A 27,588-nucleotide genomic window follows, 5' to 3' on the forward strand; every position below is an offset into this window, starting at 1 on the left:
GCTTTGGTAGCCAGTTAACTTAAGCAGAAGAGATATCACCTTTTGAAGATAAATGAATATTTTTTTAAAAGCCGCCATTTGGAATATAAATGAAGTATAATTTTTGAGGTATATATAGTTTACAATTATGTCTTCTCTCAAGATTAAAACCTGAAATTCAAATTGATTACCAATCAAACTCTAGCTTATCTTTGCAGAAAAAGAGAGACGATAACCATGGCATTGCCTAATAAGTCAGACAATACAGAAAATTACTTAGAACTCTGTAACACCTAATACAAGCCCAAACCAAACCTAGGCAACCACGGCTTTAACCCCTCTAGATGCGGAATAGCACTGCCTGAATGTAGGTTTCCCATTACAATTAACAAGTGGAACTGCAGGAGACAAAAGTGCAACAGTTTTTGCATTACAAGTTACAATATCAGGGTTAGTTCATAACAAACTATGTGTCGTTATTACCATATTTTTTGAACAAAGCTTGTGGAAAATAAGAAGAGATGGATCTTAAAGAGCCTAAAGAGAGATCTTCTGTGTAAGATGCAGATGGAGGCATTAAACTATCACTTGCACTCACTTCGATTTCTATGGATTTATGTTCATTGGTCTGAGGCAGATCATTTGTATATGTAGCAGGCACATCTTCCAGTTGACGGATGACCTCCAACTGCAACGCAACTTCTCTCATTGTTGGCCTTTGTTTCCCATCCATATTCAAACACTGCTTAGCAAGATTGGCAGTGGCTAGGATGCTTTCTTTTCTACCCTCTTTCACAACTTGAGGTGCCAATATATCACACAAGTCTAAACTTTCCATAGCTGATAGAAACCACAACACCAGACTTTGACCCTCAGGAGTGTCAGCAGGACGAACTGCCTTTAGCCCTGTCAAAAGCTCCACAAGAACTACTCCAAAGCTGTAAACGTCACTCTTTTCAGTGAATTGATGTGATCGAAAGTATTCAGGATCAAGATAACCAAATGTGCCTAGAACACAAGTGGTTAAATGAGTTTGATCAATAGCAATAGATCTTGATGTTCCAAAATCTGATAACTTTGCTCTATATTTTGAATCAAGAAGTATATTAGAACTTTTGATATCTCTGTGAAAAATGGGCTTTGAGGATGCGGAGTGCAAGTAAGAAAGAGCTCCCGCTACATCTATAGCAATATGCAAGCGCATATCCCATGCAACTGGGAAATCTTCACTCGGATCATGGATACACTTGGAGAGAGTCCCATTCGGGACAAACTCATAGACAAGCAGAGGAACTTCTGTTTCCAAACAACATCCTAATAACTTGACTATATTTCTATGGTTGATTTGGGATAGAATAACCACCTCGTTAATGAATGGACCCAACTGGCCTTGCCCTTCTACTATGGATTTCTTTATTGCGACAATGTTTCCATCAGTTAACATACCTTTATAAACTGTACCTTGACCTCCCTGACCCAGCACTCTGTCTTCATTGAAATCATCAGTAGCCCTTTTCAGCTCATCAGCAGTGAAGATTCTTGTTTTTTCTATCAAACCATCCTCAGATGACATTTGTTGTTGCAATAACAAACCACCATTTTGCTTAAAGTATGTAGCCCTTTGAATTCTCTCCCTTCTTCTGCTAGCTATGATGAATAGCCAAAACCCACTAAGAAAGAAAAGTATAGATCCCAAACCCAAGCCAAGTCCTGCAAAATGCAGATAACAGTTATATTTTGCAAGGATGAGGCTTACAGAACACTGAATTTTAACCTTCAAATGCAAAAATTTCTTAACAAAATAAAATAAGGCGTTTTCATATTCCATTCCTAAATAATTTTTGAGCACCATAATTAAGCAGCTAATTCTAGGCTTAGTGGCTGAATACTAACATGAACAGCAGCCTCAGCTTTATAGTATTCAATAACAGATCCAAGTATAATTACAACAAGAAATAAACAAATTCTAATTACCTAGACCGATGAACAATTTCAAACCATTAGAACGACAACCAGTTCCATCTTTCCTTCCATCACCATAATATCCAGTTGGGCAGTGACATTCATAGCTTCCTGGAGTGTTGACACAAGTACCAGAACACGGAGTATTTGGCCCTGCACACTCATCAATGTCTGAGACAAGAGTTAAAAAATGGTTAATATAGGGGTGTCTCAGAATATAAATTTATTTACAGTCCAAAAAAAAATCCATGTAATACGAAGGAATTAGAAACAATATACTAACCTTTACAACCTGTGCTAAGATAAGGATTACCCTGATACCCTTGAAGACATTCACAGTGATACCCTACTACTCTCAGAACCTTATCAAGGTCAATGCAAGTTGTATTCTGTTGGCAAGCACAAGTTGCTGAATCCTTTTGAGCATCCTTGCACAATTTATTGGGAATAAACCAGTCAAGCACTATAGGCACAGAGTTAAGACTTGCAGCATCTGGGGACCCACGAATGTTGAAGCTTGATTTTTTGAGTATGAAGGCATAACTGCAATTCCCTGATGAAAACCTTGTCACATAATCAACTTTTTTAAGGGTAATATTCCAGAACTGTAATCCCTTTGGAATGGGAGCTTCACAGCATCCAGTGCCGGAGCAAAGTTGATCAAGCAAATCTGCTTTTCGATTGCACAAAGCAACACAGCTAAAGACTTCCCTGCCAGCAATGGTTTGCGCCTCAGCAAATCCATAGTGATGGCAACCAGTGACCACAAACTTGTTGGAAGTGGATGACACAGCATAGGGTTTGGCTGTAAGATTAAGATTATTCAAGGTGACAATTTCACCTGAGCCTGCTAATGCAGAGTTGCAAGCAGTAGCAACAGGAAGAGCTGTAGTTATCAGCTGGGTCTCAGATATGTCAAGAACTTGTCTATTGAAAAGTCTAGGCACAGAGGAATTCTTTTTTATGTCACAAACTATAACATAGTTATCTCCCAAAGCACAGCCTCTGCCAATGCCAAAAGGGTAGGGAATTGTCAATTTTCCACACTTACGTGGGCATCCAGGCAGTGTAGTACTGGAAGCAGTGAGCATGGTGGTTCGATGTGACTGCATGAATGAAGCCAATGCTAGGCATGGAAAACCAAGCAAAAGCCATGTAAAAGAGAAGAATATTGCTAAGGAAATTTTTCTCAAAAGAAACATATCTCTCACCTCTACTGAGATCATGTAACTAATACTTCCCTGCTCAAACAATATATAAGAATCATAGCCTGTTATAATAGCCACTTTAATGCAATTCACCCACATTATTCCAAAGTCTAAGAAGATTATTTTATTTTATTATTAGCACAAAATTAAAGGGACTTTGGGTGGGAAAAATACAATGACTATAAGAGTACTAGTATAATAATTAAAGGGGAGATTATGATAACCTTAAAAATTTAAGGGTCACAAGAGCAATAACTTTAAATTCTTTTAATCCTGCAGTCTTTTTCTAGCCAATCTGCACAAGGTTCATATATCTTTAGCATAACTGCTCTTTTTTGTAATCTGAAAAGTAAATGAGCAATTTAAGTATGATTATTGGCCTAATCTGTTGACTCTTATGCATTATCAATAGATTAATAGCCACTAACCAATAGTGTTTTTGTGGTCCAAAACATCTTTAATAGCTATAAAATAGTTGTTTATCTTTCATCCTAATGGCATACTATATTTATATCTGCATATAGCTTCTATATATCATTCCTTCACTCTCTCCTAAGATTCATCATATTTATAAGATTTGAGTTACCTAATTAGACTTTAGACTAGAGGGGAGCATTAAATAAAAGAGTGCCATCATTTGCCGGGCATTAAAACGTGTTTATTAAAGAATAAAAAGGAGTTCTCCATCACATCTAAACAACAGTTATGTAAAGTCTGTTAGAAATCTTTATTAATTTCTCTATGTAAGGCCTATGTCTGCCTTCATACATTTCCATACTTTTCATGAATCATGATTGTCTTACTTGAGAACCTACAGAGCCTCTTTTCACCTTAAGAAAAAATAGTTTTTGGAACTATACATTCAAGAGGTACAAATAAGGGCTGCCTAATTTTCATGTATCCCTGGCATTTTCCAAGGCCGTTCTAACTCTATTACCTGATAGTGTAATAGGCTGTTAGAACATACTACTACTAGTACTCACTCTGACCCTATTAGCTTTCCCAAGATTCTATTTTCGTATATCCCTTAAAGATTGTCCCACTTCGTAACATAAATACACGTCCCCACCACTAATACCACTTACATGTATACTCTTAAAAGTAAAAAGACAAAGATACCCTCATCCACTTGAAATATTTTGGTTCAATCCATAATAAAAATACATTTGCCTATGGATTAGGGTCTTAGGGATGGAGGGAGCGCAACATTAACAAAAATCAGTGCCTAGAGTGCCTCACCATGTACTAGGCAGCAGGGTTTGAACAATAAAATTCATTCAAAATTAATGGAATATATCCAACTACAAGCATAGCACACAAGCGAGAAGACTTCATTAGAGTAACTGAAATATACCCAATCCTATAATTATTCTGTTTAAGCTAGCTTAGCAATACTGTGACTAACAGAGATGAGATGATCCAGTCACATGACTAAGTGTAACTGTATCATAATCAGCAATTCCGCATGATGACCAGGAGAATTGTAGTCACTCTTAAGAGCAAGAAATTAAGGAATCCTTAATTCAGACTTACAGTATCACAGGTAGATAGAAAACATACATATTATTTTACACCGATAAGGCGATAACAGTGCATTAGGTTCTGGTCCTCAGCCCCTCTACGCCAGCATTCAAATGAGCTTCAGGGTGTTATCTTAAATGAGACTAAATAGGCATCCTTGGTTCAAATACAGGTCAGTCTATACTTTTTATAAGATATAGCTCAAACCACTAGAATAATTAAATACAATCCACTATTCAGGTCTGCAGGTTATGTTGCTAGTTAGTTGTACCTGCTTATATAAACTAATGCTTGAGGCCAGATAGTTGCAGTATCAGAAATTCAGAATGGTGCTTTATAAAGAAATTAACTTTAAATTAAAGCTTATAAAAAAAAAAATACTGTTGTGTTTCTCACAATGAAGGTTGATTAACGCTCTTAATCACTCATCAGACCTAACTGTCAAATTATTTAATTAAAATGAAGGTAAATCTCCTACCAATAGTACTAGGGATGTCAGTGGGACGGGTCAAGTAGGAGACCCGCCCCATCCCCGCCCCAATGAGGCGGGAATGGGTCTCGGTTTGGCGGGTGGTGGGGCGGAGATGGGGATAAAAACCATACCCGCCATGGGTGATGGGGCGGGGGTGGATTTTAAGTTGTACCCGCCCTATCCCCGCCCCGCCCCATCCGCCCCCACTTCGTACCCGCCTCATCCCCACCTTATACCCACATCTATATATCTTTTAAAGCAAAATTACATACTTTTATTCTATTTATAAAATAATTACATGAAATACAATATTAATTATAATACTTTGTACGACACTTATATTATAACACAAAAATGTGTATAGAATGTTTCACTTTATAATTCGTATTAATTATGTAAGATTGTGTATTTGAAATACGGATATTAGGTGGATCTTGGGTGGGGATTAGGTGGGGATGGATATCCAAGTGGGGGGTGGGGCGGGGATGGTTTTAGAGTTGTACCCGGTGGGGCGGGGATGGGGATGAAAATTGGACCCGCCACGGGGATGGGGATGGGAAGGCCAACATCCGCCCCGCCCCGCCCCATTAACATCCCTAAATAGTACTATCAGTTTGCTGAATGATGTATTTTGAATCAGAGTATGGATCCTCTAGTAACTATATTTCATCGACTCTCCCGATCAGGGTTACAGGATAAAAACTCCTAGCAAAGTTGAAGCACGGTTTGATCTTCAATTAACTTAGTTTGGGAGAAAAAAAAAATGTAGCTTCCTAAATTATGAGTACAGAATCTATTTTAACAGGTAGAAGAGCTTTTTTTTTCCCCCAAATACAATCTTGTGCAAATCTAAGTACAAAAGTTAAAGTTACAGCTAGCAACTACTGCCTATAATATTAAATATACCTATCAAAATCTAGCAACAAAAGTAAGCTGATATACACAAACACTGAAAGATCTATCAAATGAAATTAGTGGAACTAAGCCTCGACCAATAAGCCCACTTAGTAGAAAGATTTGTCTTCTGTTTTCATTAACTAATGAAGCATAAAGGTTCTCCAATATTCCCTCCTAATTACAATACCATTGATTAAAAAAACACTCAAACATCAATGTGTAAAATATAGCTAGTTAAGCCCATTAAAATATATCAAAGGTGAAGCAGAACAAATACCATCACTTGATTAACTATAGTTTAGGCAAAACTATTCTAATAACAGCACTATGAGTACATCAGAATTTAGTATAAACCTTAATTGACGTTCTTTTCATCAAGCAAGACGTGCAGAAGGTCCTTTGCTGAATCAACTTCAATTCAATTGATTAGTTTCTGAAGTCGGTCCTTTGATGAATCACATAAGTTACCAGAAGGCAAAAGGCTAACAAACAGCGAAAAAGTGTTTGCATCAGCTTCAAATCCCTTGCGAACCATAATGTCACAATAGTATAGTGCATTTAACAAGTCATTATTGAGAATATATCCTCGGATGATCATATTATAGGTACAATCACTAGGGGGGCAACCATCTTCGTCCATTTTGCTTAATAATTGAGCAGCTTCATTCATGAGCCCTTTCTTGCAGAAGCCTTTAATCATTACAGTCCGGTTGCAGACCCCTTAACACAAGATTAGAGAAGAATTTTGCTGCATCTTCAAGTTGCCCAGCCTCACACAAGCTGTCAATTAGGATATTGTAAGTGACAGTAGTAGGCTTGATACCTTTATCCTCCATATCTTCAAGTAATGCCACTGCCTCACCCAGCCGTGCACTTTTGCACAGGCCATCAAGCAATGAGTTATACATGACAACATCAGGAGCAACTCCTTGAGCTCGCATATCTGTGAAAAACTTCCGTGCAAGTGTAATTTTATTGGTTTTACACAAGCCATCAATAAGAGTGGAATAGGTTACAACATTCGGTGTTATCCCTTTTTGAAACATATATTCTAACATAGTAAGAGCCTTGTCAATGTTTTTGAGTTTGACATATCCATTGATCATAGTATTAAAACTTACTAGATCAGGCTCACAACCATTTTGGGCCATGGTATTTAGTAGCTTTTTTGCATCTCTCATCTGACCACGCAAACAAAAACCATCAAGTAAAGCATTGTAAGTAATGATGTCAGGAGCTACACCCTTGTCTGTCATGTGTCTAAATGACAGTAACAATTAGCAAGAATACCAAACGAAATGCCTATCGGACCTAATACCCAGTAATTCAAGCTGCCTGGTAAGAGAAATAATGGTGGAATGAGGATGAAGGTATTTCAATTTGGAAATGGCAGTGAATAACTGATTGAAAACGATAACACAAGGAAGAGGACGCAAAGAGATCAATTGATTGAAGAGGGAAAGGGGAAATTTTAGATTGGAAAACCCTAATTTGCAATGTTCTCTAACAGAATTAAGAATCAAATGACGATTATCAAATTGAAAAGAATTATGGGAATAAAATCGGAAATTATAAGATTGAAAGAGAGAATTGGAGGGAAATTTACCATGAAAAAGGTTTGTAGCCATTGATTTCAAGACATGAACATTCCAGATTAACTTCATCTCAACTTCAGAGCAAACAAGTGTATTATAATCGCATTCGATGCAGGTGAGGAAGTTTCTGCTGAAACAAATGAAGAAGATAAAAGAGAATGTTGTTAACTGTAATGTGTTACACCGAGCTCAACCAGCTCAACGTGCAATTGATCAAGTTCTTAGCCTAGTAAGTGTACGTTTAGTTCGTAAGCTATTATGATGTGTCGATGTATTAGTTTGGAATGAGAAATGAAATAACACAAAAAATTATACTCCAATAATGCTATTATATCTTCCAATTTTCAAAAATAGTCTCTTTTCCTTATTATGAAATCTCACTTTATTGTTCATGTAAGCATGTACTAGTTAAGAGAGAGCGGTTTTCAAACAAAAGACCAGTAAATAAGAAGGCTGATTTTTCTGTTAACTAAAAAGATTGGAAGAAATATCCTTATTGCTAGATTATTCCAACGACAACTCATCATTCCGCTTAAAAAAAAAAAAAAAAAAAAAAAAAAACTCACGACTCCGACTGTAAATATTGGAAAAGAGGGAATGAAACGGAATGTCATAATTTTTACAAGAAAATACAGGAGTGATCATTAGACATTAGTCATACTGCTCACAAATAGTATTAGTAAGAATCGGATATACACATAGTAACAGGAACAAGATCCGTGCAAATTGCTAGCTACCTTATTAACTTGGCAGCATTTACAACAGTGATGTTGTAATCACTTATTGATCTAGGGGTGTTGAAGGAGGAGGAGGAGAGGCAGACCTAATTTAAGGTAATGAGCAATGTTCTTCTGGATAGGATGCAATAGACAGTATCTTGCACTCACTTTGATTTCTGTAAAATTGAAGCTCATTTCTGGCAAATTGTTTTGATGCGAAACATGCACGTTTTCTGACCAAACAAATACAGGTTCAAGAATCAAGACAATAAGAGCATATAAAATTCTGGTTGCCAAAACCAGAGTTCAGAAAAATCATGCCCCGTCATGAGTTTCATGTTGAATTCTGGAGCCTGTGGACCAATTTGAAGAAAAAGACCAATTTTCTTCCATATAAGATGTGTCTGGAGGCAAAAGACTATCACTTAGACTGTAATTAATCTCTGTTAATGTCTCTGCAGTGACCTCTGGCTGATTTTTCTGAGCTGAAACAGGAGCATGATGAAGTTGACTGATTACCTCCAACTCTAAAGCAGCTTCTCTCATTGTTGGTCTTTGCTTACCATCGATGTTCAGACATCTTTTAGCAAGGTTAGAAACAGCCAATATAGCTTCTTCTCTGCCCTCCTTGGCAACTTGGGCATCCAAAATATCATACAAATTGGAATTTTCCATAGCTGACAGAAAATATGACGCAAGACTTTTTCCATTATGAGATTCAGTCGGAATAACAGCTCTCTTTCCTGTCAAGAGCTCTACAAGAACAACTCCAAAACCATAAACATCACTCTTATCTGTAAATTGATTTGACCGGAAATATTCAGGATCTAGATAACCAAAAGTACCTTGAATACGAGTGGTTAAATGAGTTTGATCAACACCAACAGACCTTGATGTCCCAAAATCTGATAATTTTGCTCTATATTTTGCATCAAGAAGTATGTTGGAAGTTTTTACATCTCTATGAAAGACAGGCTTAGAGGACGCGGAGTGTAAATAAGTGAGTGCACCTGCGACATCTATAGCAATTTGTAAACGCATTTCCCATGTAATAGGGAAATCCTCACTAGGACCATGTATATATTTTGAGAGAACTCCATTCGGAATGAATTCATAAACTAGCAGTGGGACTTCTGTTTCCAAACAACATCCCAACAGGCTGACAATATTTCTGTGATTAATTTCTGATAAAATAACCACTTCATTGATGAATTGACTCAACCCATTGCTGTTTCCAATATTAGATTTCTTTATGGCAACCACATTTCCATCACTCAACATACCTTTATAAACTTTACCTTGACCTCCCTGACCCAGCACTCTGTTCTCATTGAAGCCATCAGTAGCTTTCTCTAGTTCATCAGCAGTGAAAATTCTTGTTTTTTCTATCATACCATCCTTGGACCACATCTTCTGCTGTAATAACAAACCACCATTTTGTTTAAAGAATTTGGCTCTTTGCATTCTCTTTCTTCTTCTTCTAGCTATAATGAAAAGCCAAAACCCACTGAGCAAGAGAAGTATAGATCCCAAACCCAAGCCAAGTCCTGCAAAGTGCAAATAACATAGATATTATGCTCAGGATGAGGTCATCAGCGGATAGCAGAGAATTATACGCCCTAACAGTTATGTGTTTTGGTTGGTAGAGCTAGAAGAGAAGACAGATATTCACATGTGATTAGAGAAATGTTCTTAACTGTTAGAGGTTTACATATTCATTCCAAAATCTTAATCAGTACTGTAACCAGGCTTTTCATTTAAGGCCATGGCTGATTACAAAATAAGAGAACCCTCAGTTTATTGAATTTTATAAATGTTAATCTAACTATAATTTCTACTGCAAGAAACATATAAAAAGAACAATTACCAAGAACTAAGATCAATTTCAAGCTGTTCGAACGACAGCCAGTACCATCCTTCCTGCCATCACCATAAAAACCACTTGGGCAGTAACACTCATAGTTTCCTTTAGTGTTGACACAAATGCTTGAACAAGGATTATTCACCCCTGCACACTCGTCAATTTCTGGGAAAAAAGATGTACTAATAGTCAAATAGCTATTTATGGGGGTGACTCTAACAAGCTTAATTTTTAAGCTGTTAATATATTTAGCATGCCACAAAAAAGGGCGAGAAGTAAGATTCTTACCTATACAACCCGGACTAAGATAAGGATTTCCCTGATACCCATGTAGACATTTGCAGCGATAGCCTATGACATTTAGAGCACGGCCAAGATCAATGCAACTTGTATTCTGTTGGCATGCATAAGTAGTTGAGTTCTTCTGAGCATCCTGGCACCGTTCATTGGGAATAAACCAGTCAAGCACTACAGGCACACTTTTCAGATATCCAGAGTCTTGGCCCTGCAGCCCCTGAAAGTTAAAGGTCGACTTTTCAAGTATGTAGGCATAGCTGCAATTCCCTGATGAAACACTTGTGTTGTAATATATATCCTCTAGGCTAATATTCCAGAACTTTAAGCCCTTTGGAATGGGAGCCTCACAGCAGCCAATGCCCGAGCACATCTTGTTATGTAAGTCCTCTTCTCTAGTACACAAGGCAACACAGCTAGCAACTTCTCGACCAGTAGTTGTTTGTGCCTCAATCAATCCATAATGATGGCAACCAGTGACCACAAAGATGTTGGAGGCAGATGACACAGAATAGGGTTGGCCTGTCAGATCAACATTAGACCAGGTCTCATCTTCACCTGATCCTTCTTCAGCAAAATTGCATGAAGAAGCAACACGGCCATCTGTAACTGTAATCTGGGTCTTGGATAAATCAAGAATATGTCTACCAGAAATTCTAGGTACAGAGAAATTTTTTTCGGTGTCACATACTACAATATACTTATACCCCAAGGAGCATCTCCTCCCAATGCCAAAAGGGTAGGGGATTGTCACGTTCCCACACTTACGTGGGCATCCAGGCAGTGTAGCATTGGCAGCAGAGAGCATGGTGGTTGCTTGTGTTTGCAACAATGAGGCACACACAAGACATGGAAAACCAAGCAAATGCCACATCGTAAAGAAGAATATTCCTAAGGAATTTAATATTCTCAGAAGAAACATTTCTCTCACCAATTTCATGATCTACTGATACTTCCCAATAAGGAAGAAAAATTATATTAAAAAACAAGAAGCTGATGCTATCCTACAAAACATTTCATACAGTATGCAGTGAACGGAAAATGCAACACATAGACGTCAACAGTGGGTGTCAAATGTGTGTGATCTATCTATAATGACTCCCGCCCAAAGGTGACATAGGCAGCAATGTTACGCAATCTATCAAAAGAGACTCCCACCCAAGGTGGATAGGAGAGTCAAAGACTGAAATCCATAAAGCAACACCATGGTGCTAACAAATAGAGAAGAAACATAGGCTTAGTAATTAGACAATGACAGTTTGCTACATTTTGATAGATAAAAAGGGATAGGCTGTTTATTAAGCCACTGTCACATACTCTGTAATCATCTAGAGTCAGAATTTTACGAGTACATTATTTAGCTTAGTGTAAAATGGACTATGGGTAGAGAATGCCCACATGATTATGAAAGTACTAAGTATATAGGTAAAGGGGTAGATGATGAGAATCTTACCAATTAAAGGTCTTCAAATTTGTATTCTTTACCGAGCGATATTGCACATGGTCAATTACAAATTGAACTATTTCTCTCTGAGTTTGCTTTCTAAAAATTGAAAAGTAAAGGAAACAAAGGCTGATTAATATCATTTTCAGAAGACACTATTGCCTTATCCACTCACCATGAATTTAGTGGTCTAAAATAAACCATCAGATAAAGAAAAGACTTTCATAGGAAATTCAAAGAAAAAAACAAATTCTGATATATACTGATCATATACCTTAAGAAATAATTTTTCAGGGCACATTTAAGAATTAAGTTTTGCAAAATTCAAGCTTAATAGGCAAAATAGGACAATCTTTACCAAACAGTAAAAATTCTAGATGTTGTTATCAGACTTCAGTACGTAGTGTACATACCATATGAAATCAATGATACCTTTTGTAGTGTCCAATTTGAGAAGTTGTTCATTACTTCAAGATATGCATGGAAAATTGGAGGCAAAGGAGCATAGCTTAGAGCCTTTGTAATCTGGGTAAATATACACACCAAGTGAACAAGATACATTGCAGCTTCTCTCCTTATTAGCCACAGCCCTTGCTTCCTGCCACACCCAAAAAGGCAAAAACTGCAAAGTAGTTCTGTAGCTTCGGCAAGGAAATATGTTTCAAGCTCTCACCAGCGAGTTCAGCATGTAAAGTATCATTCAAATCAGACTTTTCTACATGATTGTCACAAAGAAGAATGGCCGTCTTCCTTCCCAAAAGCACTATAAGAACTAATTCGTTTAATAAAGTCATGAGTATGACTCTTTGTGCTAGAAAGTAAACAAGGTCTAGACAACCAATTGCTTTAAGTACGTATAATCAAAGCATGTTTGATGAATAGGCATGAAACATCATATCCCAAAATCAAACAATTGTCCTCTACATTTAGCATTGACACCATATTGAAGATTTGATGCCCCTAAAAACAACAAGACCGAGGATGCCAAGTGCAGGTACAATCTTACGACCTTACTCCTGCAGTCCTTCAATTCAACTGATGAATTTCTGAAGCAAGCCCTTTGATGAGTCACTTAAATTACCAGAAGACAAAAGCCTGACAAACAACGAAATAGTATCAGCATCAGCTTTAAATCTTTTGCTAACCATAACGTCACAATAGTATAGTGCATTTGACAAGTCATTATTGAGAATATATCCTCGGATGATCGTATTATAGGTACAACCATCAGGGGGGCAATCATCTTCGTCCATTTTGCTTAACAATTGAGCAGCTTCACTCATGAGCCCTTTCTTGCAGAAGCTTTTTATCATTGTAGTGTATATTTTACAATTCGGTTGCAGGCCCTTTGATACAAGATCAGAGAAGATTTTTGCTGCATCTTCATGTTGTCCGGCCTCACACAAGCTGTTCATTAGGATATTGTAAGTGACAGTAGTAGGTTTAATACCTTTATCCTCCATATCTTCAAGTAATGCCACTGCCTCACCCAGCCGAGCCCTTTTGCACAGGCCATCTAGCAATGAGTTATACGTGATAACATTAGGAGTAACCCCGTGAGCTTGCATATCTGTGAATAACTGGTGTGCAAGTGTAAGTTTATTGGCTTTACACAAGCCATCAATAAGAGTGGAATAGGTTACAACATTCCGTGTTATCCCTTTTTGAAACATATATTCGAACAGAGTAAGAGCCTTATCAATGTTTTTGAATTTGACATATCCATTGATCATAGTATTAAAACTTACTAGATCAAGCTCACAACCATTTTGGGCCATGATATGAAGTAGCTTTTTTGCATCTCTCATCTGACCACGCAAACAAAAACCATCAAGTAAAGCATTGTAAGTAATGATGTCAGGAGCTACACCCTTGTCTGTCATGTGTCTTAAAATAGCTTCCGCTTCCACAACATTACCATCTTTACAAGACATATCAACCAGTATGCTGTAAGTCTTAACATCTGGTGCAATGTTGCTCTTTAACATCTCGGTCAAAACACACTTAGCCTCTTCCCCACATCCAGAATTGTAAAGGCCTCGAATCAAGGTATTATATGTGACAACATCGGGTTGAACACCCTCGATTTTCATAGCGGCTAACAGGTCCATAGCTTGTTGTAATAACCTATCCTTACAAAGACTATCAATAATAGTGCTGTATATGACAAGGTCAGGCTTACAATAACCAGCAGATTTCATTTTGTTAAGCAAATTGAGAGCAGATGTATTGTCACCAATCCTACAAAGACCTTTAACCATAGAACCACAGGTAAAAATGTCGGGTTTGAAACCAAGCTTAACAATCTTATCCAACAAAATAGCAGCTTGAGGGAGCATATCATTAAGTATATAACCATTGATTAAGGTGTTAAAGGTATAATTATTGGGGGGATAACCAAGTTTAAGGGATTTAGCCATGACAGAAAACCCGAAATCAACGCGGCCTAAATGACAGTAGCAATTAGTAAGAATACCAAACGAATGCATGTCGTATCGAATACCCAGTAATTCAAGCTGCCTGGAAAGGGAGATAATGGTGGAATGAGGATGAAGGCGTTTCAATTTGGAAATGGCAGTGAATAATTGATTGAAGACGATAACAGAAGGAAGAGGACGCAAAGAGGTCAATTGATTGAAGAGGGAAAGGGGTAACTTGAGATCGGAAAACCCTAATTTGCAATGATCTCTAACAGAATTAAGAATCAAATGACGATCATCAAAATTAGAAGAGTAAAACCGAGAAAGAAATTGAAATTGAAAAGGAAGAAGAGAAAAAGGTGAGAAATGGAGAAGAACAGGAGAGAGAGGAAGAAGAGTACCAGTGAAAGAACGCGACATTGTTGAAATTGCTGTAAATATAAAAGAGAATGCAAAAGCAGCGATTCCCTTTAACCGTGATGTTCTTGAGTTTCAGTAGCCTGCAATTATAGGAGGAGATAGGACTAAGGAGGTAGATAATGGTGAAGAACAGCAGTGAGTACTTTGTAGGAGTATTATTTTGGTGCTATTGAACTATTCATGGTTTGATTGGACTCAATTTCTCAAGTATGGACTCAAAATTTGGGTTGTCAATTCGGATGATCGGATCAATTCTGATATGGTCGGGTCGAGTTGGGTCAATTTTAAAGTTAAGTCATACAAAATTGTTATATTCACGCGAGTCCAACTTTGAATCAGATATTTTTCAGATCGGATCAGGTCGAGTGTGCTTTTGATACCTCTACTCAAAATCTTTATCTCAAATTTTACTCAGAGTAAGATAAGAGGTTAATATCTCGATTACAATCTAGCGAATCAGACAGAAATTTTCCACACGGCTACAACAGATCGATGGACCCCCTCGCCGATGAAAGCTGTAAATCACAGCGATATGAAAAAGGGTATGAAGAATGTACGATTTGCAACAACGATCGTAGCTTTGCTTACGGAATATTTTTATTTGATTCAATTATTATGTATTCATTAGATTTAAATCTTTTTGTAAATGTCGCATGACTTTATTTATGAATTAATTTTATTTCAAAAAAAAAGATAAGAACATTACCAAATGAACCAACACTTTGTTGGTACTACAAAGTACAAGGATAGTACTTACTAGCACTTCATATGTAAGTATGTAATAATATGGTATTGAGAATATTTTTACTCCGTGTTTGATTTCAAGATTACTTTTGAATGATTAGGTTTCAGTCCCCTCCCAATTGTTGTTGCGATGGATTGAACACGAGTTCTCTTTGCAACAACCAATTGGTTGATATTGAGAATATTGACCTACAAGTAATAATTAAAACTGGGGGCATGTATACAATGTATCACTTGTTCAAATTCCTCACTCACATTTGTTATTTCAATATTTTTTACTCATTGCCCTAGTGACACATTACCAAACAAAAAAAAAAAAGTATTCATAATTTCATATGCTATAGTAATAGTACAACCTATTACAAAGTATTGAAGACTGACGTATTCCAAATTTCAATACATCAAAAAAAATTTGAAGAACAATACAATCAAAGTTGAAATATATGCACCATTGCTCATTTGGTTTTTATCCACGTACTGAAAAAATATGTACAAACTGCAATAAGAATATAACAAAATAATACGCAGTAATAATAAAGGCACAATGCTCTTGAAACACTGATATTTTCACTCGTATATTTCAAAAATGATCAAATGAGTCGCAACAATGTTTTTTCTTGATGGAAACTTGGAAAGCGCTACAGCAACCAGAATCTCAGTTTCACACCACACGGTATATCCATATATGCCTCCGAATTTGATTCTGCATCACCAATTAACAATGAACTTCAACTGTACGAATTTACATGAGACTGAATACCTGCCCACACATACGGCTCCCCAAGATCAAGGACATCATAAAACATAATTTGTTCTCAATACAGCACGAAGGAGTTCATTGGGGAAAACCAGAAGCTTATGAAGTCGACATTTACAGTTGCGCAGTTGCTTCAAGCTACTGGAGACAAGCTCAACTAGCGCCAACTGGCAAGTTAGATATCACGTTTGGACTTCTGATGCCATAGATGGATACTTGTTTGTTAAAACACGAAGCATAGACTGGGTATCAACCAGTTTCTCCCTTAACATTGTGTTATATTCATATAGATCTTTAAGGTTCTTATGGATATCAGACACATCAACATTAGAACTTCCATTAAACTCTGCCACAAACAAATTGTAATTGAGTTAAAACCACGGTGCAATTTATCAAATTTATATTTTCCTTCATTCTTAATCACCAACATGGGTGGATAGAAAAACTAGAAAAATATTGAAATAGCAAGTAAAATAAGAAGCAAAGCGATCATCAGCATTAACTTACCAGGTAAAGTTGGTGGAGGAGGAATATTAACATCTTTCAAGCTTTTTGTAGGTTCTGACAAATGTTTTCCAACCTGGTTAAACATCATGAACTCCATTAATTATGCAGCCAAAATAATGTGAAAAATTGTAAAAGCGCTGAATCTATACATCAAAAGATAGATGCAACACTTGTTAAAAGTTCTTTTACAAAGTACACACATGCAAAACCTCACAATCTGAATCTAGATCAGCTCACATGCAGGACAGAAACACAAGTAAATGCTTATTTTGAAAATTAAGTTATCAAGGCAGCTAAATGGACTGTCTTGTGAGGAGAAAGGAACTAATAATTCCACAAATTAATAGGTGACCAGAACAAAGACTTGGTGCAAGACAGTTGAGAATCGTCCTAAGTCGCAAAAATACCATTGTTCTATTGGTCTAAAGACCTAGCAGTCTTGCGACATTTTGAAAGGAGAATTGTAAAGTGAACGTTTTTCTTTTCAAGCAAAATCCAAAAATGCAGAGCTTTGAACAAACTAATTTAGTGTAGAGACCTGCAGCGTATGTAGACCAAATACAAAGTCCATAAGAGACTTACCATTCCCTTACGCGAACTATCTTTCTTGTCAAAACTAATGGCACGCAGACTAATTTCTTGACGACTCCTTTTGTGTAAGGATTCGCCTTTTCTATGCGAGGCACCCCCAGCACAATCACAACATCCGTTGCCACTAAAGTTATGATTATCTTCAAGTAATGAGCTAGGACCCCATGTATACATTACATACTTCCGCAACTGGATCCAAGGTTAAACAGAGTGACTAATCAGAACTCGATTCAAAACGAAGAAGGCAAACCACCACAATTAGTAGTTTACTATTATGCATGGAATAATAGAACAGTACCTTATCCCAATGATCCTGAGCTTTACGTCGACTTCTGATATTCCTGAAAACTTGATCTTCATTACGTAGTCTTTTGATTCTATATTCACACTACAAGTCATGAAAAAAAGCTCATCAGCAAGCAAAAAGGTGGACTAGAGACTTGTTTTAGTCATATAACTGACCATAACCAAATTGAACAGATAAGTTTTAAAAAAAAAAGTATTTCAAAAGAGTAGCGTGTGCAGGTAGAAGTAAAATTACAAATTTTCCCTTTACTAGGGAGTAGGGACAGGAGCATAACTAGTTTCTTCCCAAAGGAACCTAAAACAAGAAACCAGCGAAGAACCAATTGCCAAATCAGAGGTTCGAGCTGACTTTCCATGTGATACAAAACACGGAAGTATCCAATTTCAGAGGGAAAGAGTTAACTCGGTCATAAACCAAAATCTGCTGGAAGTAGAACAACCTTTGCACTATAATATTATAATAACAATGAAGCTACCCATGAAATATAGGATAGTACAATGACAAAGAACAGAAGACATTGAAGGCAAATTTACAGGCATCACAATAAACAAAATAATCCATGTACATAAACTATATGAGAACAGGCAACAGCCTCAAAAATTGTGTTGTGATTTTCAATGCAGTGTCATTTTGGTGATACATTGGCAAGTAATAGATAACATTAGAATAAAATCATTACTTACTTGCACCAAAAGGTAGAAGAAAATCCCAATACTTATGCAGTAAAGACCACCGAGGTCTGCAAGGAAGCTCACTGCAGTACCAAATGAAACAAGATATGAGATTGTGGGGGAGAGGGGGATCATTGGATTAAGCTATTAAAACAAAATTAAAGATCTTAATGAGTCAAAAAACTGAATCACTGTCATATAAAAATGATAGCACCATCCAAGTCTTAACTCCAGTCCAAATAACAGCCGTTGACCACAGCAACATCACTAACATGCAACAGATACCAAGTTCAGCTTAGAAAGAAGACCTTTAATACCATACATACAGTCATTAATATTGCTGACGTAAAAAAAACAAACCCAGAGCTTCTTCCCCTGATTTGGTTGAGAGTTGTATTAATGTCATTTGAGAGGCACATCTAAATTGGCCACATTAATATCACATGGCTTCATGTTACCAGCCAAGCAAAAAGTTCAGGGGAAACATTTTAAGGAAGGAGAATGCTACAATAGAAGCTAGCTTCTTTTTTTTTTTTTTTTTGGGGGGGGGAGAGAGACATTTGCAGAGAACTCGAGATACTGTATTTTAATTAACAGCCCACACAATTTCATTATTGAAAAGAAACTAGATTTTATGGGGGACTCTCATCAGTCATCACTGAATCCTCATACTTCCTTAATTTTTCATAACAAAGAACTAGTCACCATACTAACTGACAACTGCTTCTCACCTAGTTTGAAAGTCTTTATCAATTAAGGATCTTATGGAACAAAACTTCTGTTATTGCAGAGGTGAGGCTGCATACGTTTGACCTCCATTACACCTCCATAGATTAGACACTAGTGAGAGACACTGGAATACTGGTACACTATGGGTTGTTGGTTGATAATCAAATTTTAAAATTCCTCTACTTCTAGATTACCTTAATGGTTACGCAAACAAGTTAAAGACCTATTAGTTTTAAAATTTGGCATTAGAGAATGCATGGAATTTAAGGAGCAATAATTAAACAAAAACTCAGTCGTCAAATTCATCCCCATTTGTCCACTATACATGAGAGACAGCAGATCCCCCTTGGAAAACATTCTCAGCCAGTAAATCAAACCACGTCATTGCAGATAACAAAGCATGTTCATGCTCAATATTCAATGGCTATTGGCTAAGAACTAATGAGCATTTGTGAACAAAGCAACATGTTCTGGATATAGTGAAAATAGAGATTCGTAAACAAGAGAGGCCATTAACATTAAAACCAAAAGTGCTTACCTGGTCCCAATATATTCTGATTATCAATCTCAACTATGTAGTCAGAGAGAAAATTGATGTGCAATGTGGTGTTCATCAATCCATTAGTTGGATTCTGAAGGGACGCCTGAAGAGCATTTGCATCTCTTATAAAGGAACCCGGAACTAACTCATGGAACAGAGGTTGGACAAGCTTTAGATTATGTAGATTCTGATACACTCTGGGAAATAAATTGAACTTTAATATATTTGTACCCATGCCTCGGAATGCTAAAGGCATATCATTCAAATCAGTTCCATTTCTCACCGTACCACTGACTAAACTCATATGTTTCTTCTGGGCAGGGTTTCTTGCTGTAAGATTGAATTCAAATGCAACTGCACTGGCAGGTTGACCAGGCAAATCAATAAATTGCCACGAGATGTACACATTGTCCCGTCCAAGAGGGCAATTGTTGCATCTCAAACTTACTGTTGGTCCACGGGAAGTGTTAAGGCAAGAATAGTTGGCAAAGGTTGACAGAGGTGCTACGCGATAGTCAATGGATCCTGGATTGCCCAAAAAAATAGTACCAAGACTGCGCAATTGAGAGCAGCTCATACTAGAAATGGTTGTAATATTGAACTCCATATCATTCATGAAAGCAACTAAATCAGGACCATTTGTTGCCCTCAGATTGTGAACCTCCACGCTTCTATTGGATATGATCTGATACAGAAGCCTGAGGAAGAGTGAGGAAAGCATGTCAAGAAAGCTTCCTTGCAGCAGCATACCCATATATAACAAGAAATGGACAGAAAATTTGTACACAATCAAATTTTGATAGGACATATGCATCAGAAAAACAACAAATTTTGTGCACAATCTATACTCACGCCGAAAACAGACCAATGAAAAGTATCCAGCTGGCAATGGAGAATGCTCCCCCAAGTTCAGTTTTTCGCTTCTTAACTACCTTCTGATCCTCCTGCACATAGATATGTGATATTCAGTTCAACAAGAGTTCTGATGAGTCAATGCGTCATACATAAGATGTTAATAATCGGAAATAATGACAAAGAACAGGGGGAATGATAATAAAGCAGTTATGGACATCTTGGCTCCATAACTGCGATGTCCATAACTGCAGGAGTTGAGACATCCAGTCAACAAAGACGCAATTCTGTGAGACCATAATACATATAACTGATATAAGCAAAACTAATATCCTTCTACGAGAATAACAAGATAATGTTTTAAATGTCATAGGTCGGATGATACATGGTAACCCAAGCTAGATTTAGTCTGTTCTCATGGTTAGTAAATAATTGACTGAATAAATTGCTTCGTGAATAGTTATATAGCTTTTTAGGGAGAAAAATATAGTTCGTGTTGGTTATAGTACCTCCAAACTTCAGTACACAGCATTCCGATTCTCTTGACGCCTAAAGATCCTTTTTTTTTCCTTTCTGTTCTGCAACTTTATTCTTGTCCTATTCTGCTTCTACAACAGGCCAAAATGTACAAAGATCTATAACCTCCCGCAACTACAATATCTGATTGTGAGACTAATTTGTTTTATTCAGCTTTATGTATCAAAGGTTTGGTAGATAATTAGGTGATGGCAAAGAGAGACACCAAAATTCCGATCTAAAGGAAGTTAACTAAGCTCCACTAATCTAAACTGACAGAACCTCACGATCTTCTAAAATCTGATAAACAATCTGATCCTTCTAATTTAGATCTAACAATGGCTTTCTATAAGAGACATTGGGTTCTCATAAGAAGTTTCAAGCCCACACAACAACAGAATGCAGTGCCATTCTGTTGCAGCATATAAGAAAGACAACTGAAACAAATTTCATCAATAGCTAATTTCATGACCCTCTTCCAGAAAAGATGCTCCCAAGGCAATAAGGGCTTCTAAATGCTAAACCATAAGTGCACTAGAAACCATGGCCTGCTTGATTTAATAATAAGCATGTTATGCCAAAAGAATCGATATAATGAACAAGAACTTAGTGTTTAACCATCAGACATGATATCCATAAATAGCGTTCTGCCAATATGTAAATTATGCCATTGGACTATTGGAGGTAACAAATTCTCAAGCACATGAGCAACAGAATAACATCCTCAGCTATAATTTCAAGTATCAAACAAGATGGAGGTCATTATCACCTAGCAGCACTTTGCTTATCATAAAACTTTATGCCTAAACTATTAAACAATTGAGTCACATCATATAAACACCACACACACATGCTCTCGCGCCCCACATAAACACAGGTACAAGCAGTAGTACTACAAGACAACAACACATACATATAAACACATCAAATTCCATTACTAGACACAATCAAATTCCAATCAAGCTAACTAAACTATTACTTATTTAATATTCATCCCAATAAACCATCAAACACAATCATTTGAAACTTAAAAGCAACAAAAACAAACCAATAAAAAAAGTTAAAAACCCCAATTTACCAGCCAATGCCTTGTAGCAAAGCAAACATCAAGACGACTGATCCACCATCTAAGCTGGAACCAAATACTTCTTCCATCCCCCAATTTGCGAAACCTTAAAAACACACAGAAAAACAACCAAGAAACCAACAAAACTGCTGTGGCTTCTAAGAACACAGCTTGAGATTGAGTAAACTTCTTAATTTGATCAAAAGAAAAGATTGTTTCTGGGAATGAAATTGAGTAATCAACCCCAGAATTAACAATAAATTTTGAAGGATTTATAGTAAATAACCCGCAACTTTTTGTGGTAGCATTGAAGAGATACCCAGGTGAACAAGCACAAAGGGTTTTGTTATATAACACTGAATTAGCAGGACATGGAGCTTTGAAACCTGACATCTCAAATTGAATCAAGAAAAAACCAGAAAATTATAATAAACAAAAATGGAATTTGGGGGAAATTGGGAATCTTAGATATTATCTAAAATCCCAATATTCCCAGATTTTTTTCTGGATCAGAGAAGCTGAAAATTGATCTGGGTAAGCATAATTTTGACTTTTAAACAAGGAATTATTTTTTTTTAACTACTAATTGAATAAATTTGTGAACTGGGTTTAGCTGCTAAGGGGTAGAATATCAGCCAACGAATCTGAATTAATGTTTGAAGATATAGAGAAAAATAAAATGATAAAGTAGAATTTCTTGGAATGTGAAAGCGTACAGAAATAATTGGCGTGAGAAATGAATGATTGAGGAAGATGAGAGAGAAAGAGAAGAGAGTGGTCAAATTGTTGAAGAAGAAGAAGAAGTATGGCAGAGAAGCAAAGAATGTTGTTGCTACAGAATAGAGACAGTAGGAGAGAGAAATAAAAATGGGAAGAGAGAAATAAAGGTTTTGAATCTATGTCGTGTTTTCTAGAGTTGCTCAGAAAACATGTAATTAGTACAGGATTTATTAGTCTAATTACAATTACTGATATAATGATTTTATTCTGTGTACTTCGTATATACGTAGTATAATGTATTCGATCTTTTCAAAGGAAAATGTCACAGAGTAAAGGTTGCCTTAAGAGTTAAGGGTACATATTCATGTGGATGAAATCATACATCAATATTCAATACATTGTACCAAATACGAGTATTTGGTACGAGTATTTTTTTGGGTTGGAAATGGATTTAAATAAACCATTATTGTTATTGAGTGCATTGGTACGAAGGTTTAGATGACAATTACTACTTACCCGAGATAATAGTGATCATCTTTTTCTTTTTTTTTCTTTTTTTTTGGATACGGGCTTGTTTCATTTGCATTTACATTTCTAAAAGAAAATATAATCATGTACGGAGTAGCTACATGTTTGAATCGTCTTTATATGTTGTTGCTAAATATTAATTACTCCTCGTAACTTATATTTTGCGGATAATTAAAGAATTTTTGACAATATTCTACATTAGTGAACTTACGTACATGGTCAAACCAAGGCATTTAATTTGAAATAGAAGGAGTATCTAGCATTGATAATCGATAATCAATAAAGTAGAGGAAGGTAAACAAGTGAAAGGACAGTTAACACAGTAATAAATCCAATAAAAATTGTAGGGAGAAAACAAAATTATATTCTACAAGCACTTATTATTTTTGGCACTTTTTTTTGGACAAGGTCGGGTTTTTTTTTAACTACGAATGTGATCTTACACTGCCCAAACCCGCATAAAACTCAAGCCATATTGAATCGAGCTAGTGGGCTTAGTATTCATGTTCACCTCTAGTATTCAAGCAATCAATGCCTCATTCTTCAACTTACATTAACTTTAAATAAAATCATTTAAATTAACGGAACTCTTCTAACCAAACCAACCTCAAATGAGAATTATGCCTACAATTATCATGTGCATCATTTATAACCAATGATATTTCGAAATTAAATCAATTAAGAAATCATTATTATATAGATAACTCATGCATAACAAGAATATAGAGTTACATACTAAGCCTTATTCTATTCAACTTATTTTTATTAACCCGAATTTATTTTTTACAAAAACTGGAATAATTTTTGTAAGGTGAACTAAAAGAGTTACTGATTTTTATTGAAATGAAATTATTTTTATTGAATATTGTATTTATAACGTGAGAGAATAGTGTCTAGCATTAATTTAATAAAATAGGAAAACGAGTAAGGAAATTGGATTATTAGTTGACAACTACCTCAACCAACAAGTCTAAGTTCAATCAATCTGTAATGATATTGACCGAATAACCCTTATTACACTAATGAAATAACCCACGACCTTCATGAAATTTGATTGAGATTGGAGAAGATGGAACCGTAAAAAGGAGAAAATCTAAAAATTGGGGATTAATCGAAGAAGATGAATTGAAAAATAGCTGAAAAGAGGAAAGTGAAAGAGGAGAGATAACGTGATTTTGATTTTTTTTTTTTTTTTTAAATTATGGTTGGCCACACCGTGTGGCCAGCCACATATAAAAGTTTGTGTATATAATAACTATATACGCAGTATAAATTTGTGAAGGTTAATGTGACCAATTACATATACTAATTTATAAATTTCAATTCTAATCAAACTCGTGTAAACCTTTATTAAAGATAAAATTAGGAAGGAAAGAAGATACTAAAAATAAGAAATAATTACAAGTTCAATTCTATAATAATTCTATCAAACTCATAATTTTTCTTTGTTTATTTATTTTTTATTTTTATTTTTATTTTTTGAGAAAAAAGAGGCTCAATTTTAATCAAACTTTTACGGAGTAAAAAGAATCCTTCAACGGGTTTTCACCATTATATCCCATCAAACTCTTAATCATAAAGTCGTCTCATTAGTCATTACCCTCTTCCTCTGTTTTAGACTCTTCCCTTAACCCCCCAAACCCCTTCTTCTCACCCATCTTCGCCTTTCTCTCTCCTCCTCACTCCCATTAAATCAATAACTTCAATTCTTCAAATTTCACACCAAATTTCCCCAACAAATTCAAATTCAACAAAAAAAATCCCCAGAAAAAACCTAATTTCAAAATCCCCAGAAAAAACCCCCAAAACAACAAAAACCCCAAATCAATCAAATAATAATGGAACCTTTATCAATTCAACCGACCCAATCATCAATTCTACTATTTCTACCAATTTTTCTTACAATTTATTTAACTGGGTATTTCATAATCTTCAAAAATTGGCCCCCTAAGTTCCGCCCAGAAGGTGCTAGCTGCTTCATCTCCCTCTTCCATGGCACCCCAGCTGCAATCCTCGCTATTTTCTCTCTACTCAACAACAACTCCTCTCACCAATCTTTCTTTTCCCAAAATACCCTTCTCCAAAACACGATCCTTGACTACAGTATTTCTTATTTCATCATGGATTTGACCCATTACCTAATTTTCTACCCTTCTGATCTTTTATTTATTGGGCATCATTTAGCAACGTTGTTCGTGTTCATAACTTGCCGTTATCTTGTTTCTCATGGTGCATTCTCCATCTTGGTGCTGCTAATTTTGGCTGAAATCACAAGTTTATTGCAAAATCTTTGGACTTTGGCAAATGCAAAAAGGGTAGAATCGGAACTTGCTGAAAAAATCTACTCTATTTTGTCACTCCCTTTTTATGTAATTTATACTATTGCTAGGGTTATTTTAGGGCCATTATTTGTGTATAAAATGGGGTTTTCTTATTTTAAAGGAGATGGGAATGGAATTATTCCAACTTGGGTTATAATTTCTTGGATTTGTGTTATTGTAACAGCAATAACAGTCAGTATTTTGTGGATATGGAATTTATGGGTGGAGTTGTTTAGACAATGGAGGGAGAAGAAAGTTCAATAAGGGTATAATTGTAATTTTACTTTTTTTTTTTTTTTTTTGTGCAAATATAAATATTAATGTAAGGCACTTTGGATTTTATATATAAATATAATTTGAAAAAAAAAAATCAGGTGCTTTCATTTTGTTTTGGCTTTATTTGTATGGTTTTCAATTTGTTAATTGGTGTTTTGTGTTGTAAGTTGTGATTAATTATTTAATTTATTGTCTTTGTCACTTTTTGACTAAATCAACTTATAATTGAAGTACATTAATTAATCAAGTTTATGATGTTATCAAGTTATAGTGATGTTGTGAATGATAAAATAACTATATCGTGCTTGGTTTTTGACAATCTCAAGCTGAGTCGAGTAGCTTGCGAGTTGATTAGATTCACTAGTCATACCAATAAAAGGATAAAATTTCCTTAAAATCATACCAAGTTACTCACTCCCATTAATCCATCATATAATTATATAGTCACTTGGATTAGTTGCATTACTTGTACGTAGTATATGTTAAGGTGAAATGTATCTAATTTTTCATTTTTGTCTTTAAGCCGGAGTGTCTTTAATTTATAAAGTAATCCTTATTATATTTTAGTAAATTTGTTTATGTTATCCCATCCCATGTCTAAATGAGAGATAATCCTAGTATTTATCGACTTAAAATAGTCGTTCAAGTTACTAACTAGACAAAAAACTAAATGACAAAAAATTAATTGGTTACCGATTGAATCATTGAATAACATTAATATATTTCCAACTTATAGATTCATAATACTCGTATAGGAAAATATATAAGTTGGAAATATAGGAAAATATAAGTTGGAAATCAATAGCATCCGTTACGATTATAAATTTATGGTAATTTGATATGTCTAGAATTAGAAAAGTTTAAATATGGTAGAGAGATAAATACTCCGTATTATTTAGGTTATCTTTTGTGGGCTACAAATATTAACAAAAAAATATCAATACAGCTTAAGCGACTAATATCGACTTTAGCTTTAAAAAACATTGCTATACTAGTATCTATCAATCTATCATAGACTCATAGTAACATTAAACAGAGGAATTACTATGTTATTATGTTGGCCTATGATGTTAATTCAAAATTCCAATTGCCTTCTTAACCATGAATTTTTCTAAGCCAGTTGTAAATTGCTATTAGCACAAAGAAAATGAGATCACGCAATTAATGCCATACATAAGCTTGTTGTATAAAAAAATAAAAAAATCATAGGCATATTCTTTTTTATGAGAACATAGTCTCGATTTTTCTAGTAGTACCATTATTTTTTCAATATTGAACCCACTATATTAAATTTCTCTTTATTGAAATATACTTTACTAGGTAGGAAAATAAACTTGCCTTTATTCTATACAATTTTTAGGTGATTTGCCGAAAAAGTTGGTATGATGTTTCATTATTTTTTTGTGAGGCGTGAGTTATGAGCTTATGACTTCACGAAAGTGGATAGGATTTAACTTCCATCTTTCTAGTGTTAACAGCTGAAAAATTTGTCGATTGCAACCATTTAAAGTTTAAATTTTGTAAATTACAATTATTTAAAAAAAAAAATTGAAAATTGCAGCCTAAAAATACTATTAAATTGTTAATTGCAATTTAATTCAATTTTTTCATCAATTTGTGTTCTATAAAATGTTTTGTCAAGGTTTAAGGGGTCATTATAGTTCTTAAGA

At 35.5% G+C, this 27,588-nt stretch overlaps 6 protein-coding genes across 7 annotated transcripts; 1 reads left to right on the plus strand and 5 right to left on the minus strand.

Moving 5' to 3' along the window:
- Positions 1-76: 76 nt before the first annotated feature.
- On the minus strand, positions 77-3,180 carry LOC110701130 (wall-associated receptor kinase-like 6). Its single transcript, XM_021878721.1, has 3 exons — positions 2,225-3,180; positions 1,954-2,112; positions 77-1,689 (listed from the first exon to the last, which is right to left on the minus strand). The coding sequence occupies exons 1-3, from the start codon at positions 3,165-3,167 to the stop codon at positions 446-448; spliced, it is 2,346 nt and encodes a 781-aa protein (XP_021734413.1). The 5' UTR covers positions 3,168-3,180; the 3' UTR covers positions 77-445.
- A 2,510-nt stretch (positions 3,181-5,690) lies between these two features.
- LOC110701141 (pentatricopeptide repeat-containing protein At1g62670, mitochondrial-like) lies at positions 5,691-7,904 on the minus strand. Of its 2 annotated transcripts, XM_021878731.1 has the most exons (2): positions 7,646-7,904; positions 5,691-7,220 (listed from the first exon to the last, which is right to left on the minus strand). In XM_021878731.1, exons 1-2 carry the CDS (start codon positions 7,646-7,648, stop codon positions 6,732-6,734), a joined length of 492 nt encoding a protein of 163 aa, XP_021734423.1. In that variant the 5' UTR covers positions 7,649-7,904; the 3' UTR covers positions 5,691-6,731. The 2 variants fall into 2 exon arrangements, with proteins under 2 accessions (XP_021734423.1, XP_021734422.1); XM_021878730.1 differs by having other exon boundaries at positions 5,691-7,904.
- Positions 7,905-8,229: 325 nt separating this feature from the next.
- On the minus strand, positions 8,230-11,472 carry LOC110701131 (wall-associated receptor kinase-like 1). Its single transcript, XM_021878722.1, has 3 exons — positions 10,503-11,472; positions 10,221-10,379; positions 8,230-9,900 (listed from the first exon to the last, which is right to left on the minus strand). Exons 1-3 carry the CDS (start codon positions 11,446-11,448, stop codon positions 8,669-8,671), a joined length of 2,337 nt encoding a protein of 778 aa, XP_021734414.1. The 5' UTR covers positions 11,449-11,472; the 3' UTR covers positions 8,230-8,668.
- A 1,491-nt stretch (positions 11,473-12,963) lies between these two features.
- Positions 12,964-15,036, minus strand: LOC110701134 (putative pentatricopeptide repeat-containing protein At1g12700, mitochondrial). Its single transcript, XM_021878724.1, has one exon. It carries the CDS (start codon positions 14,790-14,792, stop codon positions 12,984-12,986), a length of 1,809 nt encoding a protein of 602 aa, XP_021734416.1. The 5' UTR covers positions 14,793-15,036; the 3' UTR covers positions 12,964-12,983.
- Positions 15,037-15,843: 807 nt separating this feature from the next.
- LOC110701135 lies at positions 15,844-23,054 on the minus strand. The gene is made up of 8 exons (XM_021878725.1): positions 22,086-23,054; positions 20,492-20,583; positions 19,637-20,337; positions 18,382-18,452; positions 17,690-17,779; positions 17,383-17,580; positions 16,801-16,873; positions 15,844-16,639 (listed from the first exon to the last, which is right to left on the minus strand). Exons 1-8 carry the CDS (start codon positions 22,464-22,466, stop codon positions 16,476-16,478), a joined length of 1,770 nt encoding a protein of 589 aa, XP_021734417.1. The 5' UTR covers positions 22,467-23,054; the 3' UTR covers positions 15,844-16,475.
- A 1,157-nt stretch (positions 23,055-24,211) lies between these two features.
- LOC110701140 (TLC domain-containing protein At5g14285-like) lies at positions 24,212-26,189 on the plus strand. The gene has a single exon (XM_021878729.1). The coding sequence runs from the start codon at positions 25,160-25,162 to the stop codon at positions 25,904-25,906; it is 747 nt and encodes a 248-aa protein (XP_021734421.1). The 5' UTR covers positions 24,212-25,159; the 3' UTR covers positions 25,907-26,189.
- Positions 26,190-27,588: the final 1,399 nt, after the last annotated feature.

Source organism: Chenopodium quinoa, unplaced genomic scaffold (assembly GCF_001683475.1).
Source record: "Chenopodium quinoa cultivar QQ74 unplaced genomic scaffold, ASM168347v1, whole genome shotgun sequence".
Taxonomy (NCBI): domain Eukaryota; kingdom Viridiplantae; phylum Streptophyta; class Magnoliopsida; order Caryophyllales; family Amaranthaceae; genus Chenopodium; species Chenopodium quinoa.